Source organism: Hibiscus syriacus, unplaced genomic scaffold (assembly GCF_006381635.1).
Source record: "Hibiscus syriacus cultivar Baekdansim isolate YM2019G1 unplaced genomic scaffold, ASM638163v2 tig00016922_pilon, whole genome shotgun sequence".
In the NCBI taxonomy this organism is placed as follows: domain Eukaryota; kingdom Viridiplantae; phylum Streptophyta; class Magnoliopsida; order Malvales; family Malvaceae; genus Hibiscus; species Hibiscus syriacus.
In genome coordinates, this window is record NW_024062398.1 from 68,042 (window position 1) to 78,207 (window position 10,166).

The window sequence follows — 10,166 nt, forward strand, 5'->3', positions numbered from 1 at the left end:
TTGTCAAATGGATCATATATCATTTAAAATTAAAATTTGAAAGACGCAGAAACAAAAACTAGCCATATTTACAAATTGTATATAATATGGGGAGTGTTAATAAAATTTTACTTAGTTCATTCATCTGGTAAGATATTTTCAAATCCGAAGGACCGTCAAAAAAATATATAATAAAAATCTATCGAAAATTTAATCCTAAGAATTATTAGCCACTAAAATAAGATTTCAAATAAAGGAAGATATTGGTTAGTGGGAGGAAGAATTAGAACCACGGTTTTGATAGAAAAGAAACCACAAATTGGAAAGCATCACACTCACGCCTGCCCTCGTATCGCCTTTTGCCTTGTGCATCGTGCAACGAATGAAAGTGGGAATCGCACCATTCTCACACCTTGTCATTTTGCCAGTTAATTACGTTCAACCCTTTTGTCTTCTTCAACAAACATAAGGTTTGATCCTCCACATAATATATATATATATAATGGCAACTTGGTTTGTGGGTATGTATAATTAGATCGTACAATCAACAATGGCATGGTCAGCTTCAAATTTCCCAACTACCATACATATCTCCAAATTTTTTTCCATGAAATCATCAATTAAATATAATATATATTTTCTAATTTTTAAATAAAAATATTCTAGCTTAACTCGCCATTGTTGGGTTAGTCTGGTTTTGGAGCTCTTCCATTCCATGGATTTGGTTTTCATGAACCAACGCAAGTTTTAACTCTGTTTCTGCCTTGAAATACCAACATGAATAGCCTGCAGTATTTGAGCTTCAAAGACAGTTCCTTTGAAAGTTGTCAGCAGAGAAATAAGTACCAGAACACCACACCAGTGGAGTTAATATTAAGACGAGTTAAGTAAAATTACAATGACACTGAAGAATTAGATGATCACAGAAATTTGATCAGATAAAGAAGATAACACACACTTCTCTCTGCCTTCGATAAAAACATAAAGAATTAAGAATAGAAAGTAATAAATAAAATTTATTTGTTGCCTTGCTTCATCTTCTTCCTAACTCTAACCATGAGCAGTGAACTCGAACCTTCTTGCCCATGTTTGTTTGCTTCTCGAACTATCTACTATGGCTATCGAATACTATTACGAATCGAAGAAGAATGTGTCTTTCTTCTTATGCTACCATCTGCTCCTGTTCTAGATACATTTGCTCCACCCATGGTGGAAGCCTCTCTCGGACGCCTTTACCCATATTGTATTGCTGCTGCATTGATCTGCCTCCCATGGGAGTAACGTCTTTCACGAGGGAATTAACCCATGACACGTCTGGCTCATCAACGTAGGATGTCATCGTCGTTGCTGCAGGAGTGTTGTTCCGGAATCCGAAGGAAGCGGACTTCCTAAGCTTGTTCAGCTCATCTCCTTGCAGTCCCCAATCCAGTTTCCCATTAGGGGAGCTCCAGTCGGATATGTTTGAAGAAATCATGGTTGCAGAATTAGCGGGGGCGTTGAGTCCAGCTCGACCGCGGTCGATAAAACTCTGGCTCCGTTTCGCAAAAGCAGAAGACCTGGAATTCATTACTGCTGCTGCCACTGCTGCAGACGAGTCAAAACCGAATGGTGAGGGATTCCTCGCTGGAGAGGATGGAAGGTTCGTTGGATAGCTAGTACGGAATTGGTTTTGGCGAATTTGATGTCCCTTCAATGGAGACCGCAGGGAAGGATCGAGGGATCCGAATGTCTCATCGAGATTAGTAGGTTTCAAATCACCAAGCCTACTGTATTCCTTGCTCCAGCATGATGGAGATGAGAGACTAGATATCTCATCCATCAACTTCTGCTGCTGCAACTGGTTCTCGAGCCCGAGTAGTTCCATTTCCAAATCAAAATCCCGGGAACTAAAAGCAGTCTTCAAGCGGCTACCCGGTAGCTGCAAGGTCGGAGGGGTGAGGTTCATTTTGTTCTGCCACAAGCCTCCGTTCTTCGGAGGGGAAGAGGCAGTCAAAGGAGACATGGGTGGCGTGGAAGCAGTAGGCAATGGCAAGGATGATGAACCAAGTGCCAGAGGGCTCAAAGCTGCCATGTCCACAGCATTAACCGCAATAGACCTCGGTGAAGGCATGGCTGAACCGGTGGAAACATACACGGGGCGTAACTCCTCGTGCTTGTGAGCAAAGAAACAGACTTTGCGTGTGCAGCCAACCTCGTCTTTGCAAAGTCTTGTCCGGTATTGAGCAGGATGAAGCCAGGATTCGAAAACACCGTGTGCGAATTCACAAGCATCACCCTTAGGACATGCCCCCTTACGAAACTCGGGGCAGGGCACACAGCTGTAGGGGTACTTCCTCGGGTCCCTCCTCCGAGCATTCTCACCGGGATGAACGAAGGGACACTCGGTCCAATCATGGGAGTATGCCCTCGAGCAAGGCTTCACCTTAAAGGTATACATCCTGAAGTCATCAGTTCCATATATGCCATTATTGATATCAGGCAACGATACATCAATAGGATACTCTTTCTTTTCGGACCCTTCTTTAGGCACAACCGTCTTTCCGGACACTTCTTCGGGGTTAAAACCAACAACATCATCACCTTGCAGCAACAACTCAATCACCTTTCTCCTGGCACCACTAAAACATTTTAAATCCGGCACGATCAGATCGATCGGTTTGTTCTGATTAGCATCGACACAATTAGCATCCGCATCCGCATCAAGCAAGAGCTTGACGATCTCGACCGAATAATTCGAACCACCAGCAACAGCACAATGAAGCGCAGTAACTCCATCAGTACCACAGGCTCCATTCACATCAACCTTCCCACTTCCGAGGATGTATTTCAAGACATCCATGCTACCGAACATGGCGGCAATTGCCAACGGTGTCCTCTCTTCGAACCCCATCTTTCTCGACCCGATTTTTCTACCATACCAGAAGCTAGCCTCTGCAAGATCCAAACCCTTTTCTTCCACTTTACTATTGAAGGCCACCAGATCATCAGAGGCGGCTAGTTCAAGCAAAACCGAGCATTTATCAGCTTTGAGCTCGTGTAATTCACCTTCCATGATGAAATCTGAAGGAACAAGTTCACTCTTTGAACCACTGCACATCACAAACAAGGCCCTGCATCATTATTAAAAACAACAAAAAACTAAGTTTCCTCATTCCATAGCAAAAATCAAATAACTTAACAGATGTATAGCTATGTTCTAAATCAAAGACTATTACACATGTTCCTCTTAACATTTTGTAAGAAAAAAAACCATCGGACACAAAATTTCACAACTTTTGAACAAAGGAAAAGCTCATGAATTCATCAAAAACAAAGAGAAGCAAGGGCAAAGATCATGTCCTTTTACCTATTTAAAGCAGTCTCTGATAGAGAAAACAAAGGGTGTTCAAGAGAAAAGAATAGGGAATTGAACAAGTTCGTTCTGAGAGGAAATAGAAACAAGTTGAGGGGGATTTTAAGTATGGGGAAGGCTGCTATAAGGAGGAAGAAGGGAAGAAAGTGCGACTTTTCTTCCCTTTGCTTTCTGTTGTGGTGGTCAAAAGTCAAAACTTCAGAGGGAAGACTTTTGAATTTGGCTTCAAAGGATAATGAAATGGAAATGAAATGCAAATTGCAAGAAAGTTTTAATTTTTACGAAGTTCCAAACTGGCTGGCCAGCACGTGTGTGTATAAGGTTGGCTTTTAGGTTCCCCCCAAGTGGGGAGTGGGGACTGATGGAAAGATTAATTGATACCAAGCTGTAACTGAGTCAGTGACTCAGTTAGTGGGGGCTTTGCCTTGAACGCGTTTCCTCTGTAGGTGGGGTCTCGGTCACAGTCTTACACACGCGCTCGGACAAGATATGGTTGCCTCCCACTGACTCACATTCCACTTACTTCTCTTTTTGCTTCGACACATTTACCTTTTTTATAAAAAAAAAAGACGAGGGGAATTTGTCTATTACTACTTGTACCATAAGTAATATATGGTTTTTTTTAGTTTAATTATTAATATTTAATTTATTAATAATTAATTCATATTAGATATTGTAAACTTTTTTATATAACTCTCCTTTCAATTTAACTTATTTCATTTATAATGTCAAGATTAATAAATTAAACTAAATTATTATTAAAAAAATTTGTTTAATTAAATTATGTTTCCATTTTATGCATTATATATTTAATTTTATAATTAGTTTAGACTATATAATTTGATTATTTTTGTATTACTTAATCATAATTAAATTTTAAATTTTAATATTTTGATTTAAGATTGTTAGATTAATTAAGTTGATTGAAAATCATTCTGTCACGTGTAAATCAACCTCTATGTTTTGTCTGACTAGTGCATAATAGGAGTTGATTAAATCTTCATGAAAGTTCAACATTTATAGGGTTTTTTTTTTGTTTGGACCGTCACATTTATGCATTATTATATGGTCTAAGTTGTTTATTTATTTATTTCTCAAATGGGCAAACCTAACATGCTGACTCTTTGCCCAAAGGCTTTGACTTGTCAAAGAAATATTCTTTTTCATGTGATCCTACTGTCTTGGATCATGTTACTGTTGAGATTCCAAAGCATGAGCTTGCAGTGTTTTAAATTATGATGATAAATAATACGGAAAATATTGGTATAGGTTATGAGTTTAAGTTAAACATGCAATAATCTTTAATTTAAAATTTTTAGTGTTGGTTTGTGAGTAAAAATTTACAAATGGTCCTTATTATGTTAGAATAATTTTACAGTCATTAATTATTTTTGAATATTCTAAGATGACAGTAAATAGTATATATTTAAAAAAATTAAGCAATTAATATTTTAACGGGTATCATACTAAAATAGAGGTATCAATATCTAATATAATAATAAATAAGAAGTATGGATTTCATATGATGAAGTGTCGATACTATACACCATACACAAGACGTCCCAAACAGTGCCTTTGTCATTTGGTTTGGGCCTAATCCAAACCTGGCCTTGTTATGTTCCAAAGAAACCTGCTAAAAGAAAAATCAATCTATCAGTTTCGGCATTGTTGTCAAGAGCGTTTATCGAGCGAGTCGATCGTGAATTGAGTAGTGATTGCTTCATGCTCATCAAAAAGTTTTGTTGTTTGCCTCAACTCGTTGCTTGTTAGGTTCGTTAGAATTTTGTTCAATCCGTGCTCATTAAGAAAACCGGTTGTTCGACTCATTGCTCGTTAAGCTTGTTAATATTTTGTTCGACTCGTTCTCGTTAAGAAAATTTGTTTCTTGACTCGTTACATGTTAAGCTCATTAAGCTCGTTTCTCGTTAACCTCACCAAATTTTTTATTTTATTCTTTAACTATAAGTAAAATCTACTAATATTATATAGAACTTCATATAAATATAAATTAATAAATTTAATCCAAAATTTATCAAAAGAGTGTATGAAATAAATTTAAAGTCTAAACACTAAAATAACAATCCATAAATATATTAAAAATAATAATTAGAGTTTGATATTTGGGTGTATTAAAATAATAATTACTAATTAATAATTTAGTATTTTTAATTATTCATTAGAAAATTAATAGATTAGTAATTTATTATTTTTTATTATCTATTAATAAATTAATATTTTTTAATGAAATAGTTTTATAAGATAACTAATAAAAAGTTATAAAAAATTAACAAGTTCTTACGAGCTTAAGTCAAATTGGACTTTGCTCGGATCAACTTGTTAAGGTTTTGAGATGAGCTCGAATTCGAATCGAGTCAAGCTCAAATTTAGGTCGAGTCAACTCGATTCGATCTTTTTTCATATTTTAGCCGAGTCAAGTTCGAGCTGCTTAACTCATTAAGCACCCATATTGCTGTCAACCAAACTGACAAATCGTGCACGAATCAACTTACTTCAGTGACTAAAGGAAACATTGTTGTTCTTAGAGGTTACGGGTTATAACACCAATGATTCAACAATGATTGATAATAAATTTTTATTATCAAATAATTGAGAGTATTTAACCTTAGCTTAATTAAAACTTTTGAAACTTACCTCAGCACTTACAATTTGGTCACCTAACTTTTGAAACTTACAATACAATCATGAACTTTTAGTTCGTTTTCAGTAAAATCCATGCCGTTATCCTCTTTATGTCTATTGACGTGACACTTAACTCTCGTTAAATCCTTTTTCTTCCTCCGACTCAAACCAAGCAAAATTCATAAATGAGACTTCTTCTTCTTCCTCCAAGCCAAACCAACCAAAACCCAAAAATGAGAACAAAAAGAAGGAAAAAAAACTCAAAACCCAGAATTTTTTATCCAAAAAAACACCCCAGAAAGTAGACTCCCTTATATTTGTAGTTGAATATTCCTTATTATTCCACTCACATCTCAACCTTCTTCAATAGAACAATGTCACCGGTTCACTCCACTTCATATTTCTATGCCTATAAACGAATCGAACGTTCAGCGAATAATTTGTGAATTGTTTGGTGGGAATTCGTTTATGTTCGTTTATTTATTAAACGATCGAACATAAACAAGATTTTGTGTTCGTTTAATTAAATGAACTAACACGAACAAATGACTCGTTCGCTTATTTACGTTCATGAACGTTAGATAATATGTTCGTTCGTTTATGTTCGTTTACTTTCGTTCATTTAAGTTTAGCCCAATCTCTCTAAACCCATTTAAAATATTAAGACCCAATAAATTTTAATATGATACCCATTAATATTTTAAAATTCAATAAATTTTAAATACAAATAAAAAACCCAAAACAATTAAATACAAATTAATTATGAAGTTGCAACTTATACTAATGAATTTTATGTGATTATTGTTATTGTGGTTTATGTTCATTTATGTTAGTTTACGTTCATTTATGTTTATTTATTGTGTTTGTTTATGTTCGCTCATTGTGTTCGTTCGTTTTTGTTCGTTTACGTTCGTTTAAATCCGTTTGTTTATGTTTGTTTATCATTTAAATGAACGAACATGAACATGTTATATTCCTTAATGAACGAATACGAATAAGAAATTTTTTATACGTTTATGTTCGTGTTCGTTCATTTGTTCGGTTAAAATTAAACGAACCAATGTTCGGTTCTTTTATATGCCTACATATTTCTAAATGGACAATTCGGTCGCCATACTGTCTTTGCGCCAGCCTCTTGCGCATGTTCAAGCTCTTCCCCATGCTAACCTCTGGCTGCAAAATGGTCGCGCTATTGGACCGACCACAGCAGCCGTTGCTGAAAGACAGTGCACCACAGGTACCATTTTCGGGTATCTCAAAGGCAGGGTCTGCTTAGCGATACAAGACGATCCCCACAGCGTACCAGCGTTCATCATCGAACTACCTATGCTCACAAGCTTGCTTCAAAAGGAAATGTCATCCCACATAGTGAGGATCGCGTTGGAAAGAGAGATCAAGACGCATAAGAAGAAGGTACTGGAGGAGTTCGTGTGGGCGGTGTTCTGCAATGGGAGGAAGATGGGGTATTCTATCAGGAGGAAACAACTGTCTGATGATGAGCTCCAGTTATGCAGCTGCTCCGAGGTGTTTTGATGGGCGCCGGTGTGCTTTCTAGCCCCAACGACAAGGAAACACGGGGAATCGACGTATATGAGATCTAGATTCGAGAGGGTGGTCAGATCCAAGGATTCAGAAGCTTTTTATATGATAATCCCGATGGTGTTGTGCCTGGTCCGGAACTCAGTATTTTCTTCGTAAGATCTCGTTAGAAAAATTTATAAACAAATACCATAGAAGACTATTCTCTTTTAATGTTTTGACATTTCTGAGAATAAGATGAACACTTTGTCTGAAACTAGACAATGAACATGGAGACGTTCAATAATGGCAGAAAGTGTTTCTGGTTTAGTGTATTTTAACAACAAACTTGGGTTTTGGATTGAGATTATTATCTACTTGAATACAAACCAATTACGAGATTTTATCCTCAAAAGTCAAATCTTTTGTCTTTGAAGATCACCGGTTTCTCCAAAATAAGCGCTTTTCGGAAACAAAATAAAAGAAATTACATTTTGAAATTATTAGAAAAAACAATGGCTTGTTCTAGTCCTCGCAGTTCACACTATCGAAGAGATCTTCAGAGACCAAAACGCTGGACGCTCTGCCATCGTTCGTGCTCTTACTTACGGTAAATTCCCGTATTTTTCTAAACCCTATTTTTCATTCTTTCGATTTGTTATTTTGTTTAATTTTTATTTTCCTTTTAAATTTGTATGATTTGCCCTTGTTTTATATTAGATGTAGACGACTTCTACTCTCATTGCGATCCAGGTCAGTTTTTTTTTCTTAGAAAGTTGACGAGAAAATTGAGATGGACGTTCTGTTTGTTTCCGATACGCTTAATTTGAACTAAGCTGAGTAGTCTGTAGGTGATTGAGTCGAACCGGTTCGATTTCGAAGCTATGTTTATGTTTTCCTTAGAATTTTTCCCTGAACCGTTTCAGGGTTTCTACTTGTAGTCTGTTGGATTTTCAATGTTTATCTTCGCCTTGTTTTTAAGGTGAATCGCAAAGGATTTGTATTTTAGCAATAGGAACATTTATTCTTATGCAATATTGAATGTAGTTGATCACCAAGTCCAAGCTGTGCTTTTTATAGGCTTCAAATTAAATTCATGATATTGGTTGCAGCCTTTTGGTTATTGTTATTGAAGTGTTTTGTTTGTTCCTCAGACAATGAGAATTTATGTTTGTATGGATACCCAAATGAGGGATGGGAGGTAGCTTTACCGGTTGAGGAAGTTCCATCAGAGCTTCCCAAGCCAGCTTTGGGTATTAATTCTGCAAGACGGGATGAATCGTAAAACTGGCTTTCACTGGTTGCCATGCATCGTGATTGCTGGTTGCTCTCTGTGGCATTCTATTTGGCACTCGCCTTAATCGCAATGAGAGGTACGTCGTTCTGGCATATGTTTTCTCTCGACTTACACTTCGTTTTGCAATTTCTCTTCTTTTGGTCCTACATTGTTCTTATGATATGTGCTTTGGGTTATTGCACTAAATAATTAGTTATGGTATATGACTTCTTTGACTTGATATATAAGATCCCCTTCAAGTTAGCAAACCAATATGTTTTTTAATACAAAACCGCCGACCCCTTACTGTTTTCCATTTTAAGTTTTCATTAACATGTTAATCTCATCTCTACTCAGTTAATTAGTGCTGGCTCTGACTTGTGTATCAGATGTGATTATGTTGCTACTTTTGATATGCCTTTTCGAATGTTATTTTATTTCACTTTTCGTTTTTGATAAAATCGCATGGGACCAAGCACACACTCCTAATTCCTATGAGATTAGCCTTCTGCACCCTCTCCATCCCTCTTCTGAATTGTTTCTTATAGCATAAGTATTCATGAGTGTCGTGGTGTTCTCTCAAACAGGAAGCGCTTATTTAGCATGAATGCATGATGAACGATCTTCCAACCGCTTTGAAGTTGCAAGTGGAAGGAAGCCTGTGAAGAGAAACTCACAGTGGAGAGTGGAAGCAAATCTCGAAACGGCACAAGTGTGAGAGAATTTATAGCCCTTGTCGTAACCGTCTCTCGATTGGGCCCGGAATTAGGCTTCAACTTGAAATAATTGGGTTGAGAGTCGCCACCGACCACTTTAAAACGAATTTAGGTGGGTCGAACACTATCTTACCTGATCTGCGTTTTTACCAGAAATGTGTCGGGTTCGGGAGTCGGTTACGGTCAAAGAAGGATTAGCACCCTTAAACCGCCCTTTCGGTACCAATTAATTTGCTGGTGTCTTAGTTGCGAAAATTCGAAATTTAAATTAAAATTTAACAGACCCGATTCAAATTACTTACAATTGATTGATTTGAAATCGTACTCTTAGAAAAGTCAACAAATGTTAAAAAAATAATAAAAACTAACAAAATAAAAAACTGATGAAATGGAGAAGATAAAATAAAACAATAAAAGAAATACAAAGAAAAGAATAATAATAAATTAACGATAACAAGTAAATTAAATAAAAATAAAGAAACGAAAAGAAAATAAATAAATAAATAAATAAATAAAAAAGACATAAAATAAAGTCCATAAAAGCAAATGAATAAATAAAATACTAGAAAATAATGGTGAAAATAATATATACATAGTAAATAAATAAATAAATAAATAAATGCAAGAGGGGAAAATATAAAATAAAATAAATAAATAAAATAAATATAAGATAAACGAAATGATA

The 10,166-nt window shown here is 36.0% G+C and overlaps 1 protein-coding gene, 1 long non-coding RNA gene and 1 pseudogene across 3 annotated transcripts; 2 read left to right on the forward strand and 1 right to left on the reverse strand.

Annotated features, from left to right (window-relative positions):
* Positions 1–983: 983 nt before the first annotated feature.
* LOC120208707 (zinc finger CCCH domain-containing protein 29-like) lies at positions 984–3,471 on the reverse strand. Of its 2 annotated transcripts, none has more exons than XM_039207920.1 (2): positions 3,326–3,471; positions 984–3,089 (listed from the first exon to the last, which is right to left on the reverse strand). In XM_039207920.1, exon 2 carries the CDS (start codon positions 3,074–3,076, stop codon positions 1,142–1,144), a length of 1,935 nt encoding a protein of 644 aa, XP_039063851.1. In that variant the 5' UTR covers positions 3,077–3,089; positions 3,326–3,471; the 3' UTR covers positions 984–1,141. The 2 variants fall into 2 exon arrangements, with proteins under 2 accessions (XP_039063851.1, XP_039063852.1); XM_039207921.1 differs by having other exon boundaries at positions 984–3,068; positions 3,326–3,469.
* Positions 3,472–7,031: 3,560 nt separating this feature from the next.
* On the forward strand, positions 7,032–7,718 carry LOC120208709 (annotated as a pseudogene).
* A 359-nt stretch (positions 7,719–8,077) lies between these two features.
* Positions 8,078–8,759, forward strand: LOC120208708. Its single transcript, XR_005524332.1, has 3 exons — positions 8,078–8,099; positions 8,210–8,242; positions 8,644–8,759. It is a non-coding gene; the product is annotated as an uncharacterized LOC120208708 (long non-coding RNA).
* The last annotated feature ends 1,407 nt before the right edge of the window (positions 8,760–10,166 follow it).

What these genes read in the sequence shown, in the direction of transcription:
- LOC120208707 (XM_039207920.1), bottom strand. Translation starts at nt 3,076, where the DNA reads ATGTGCAGTGGTTCAAAGAGTGAACTTGTTCCTTCAGATTTCATCATG.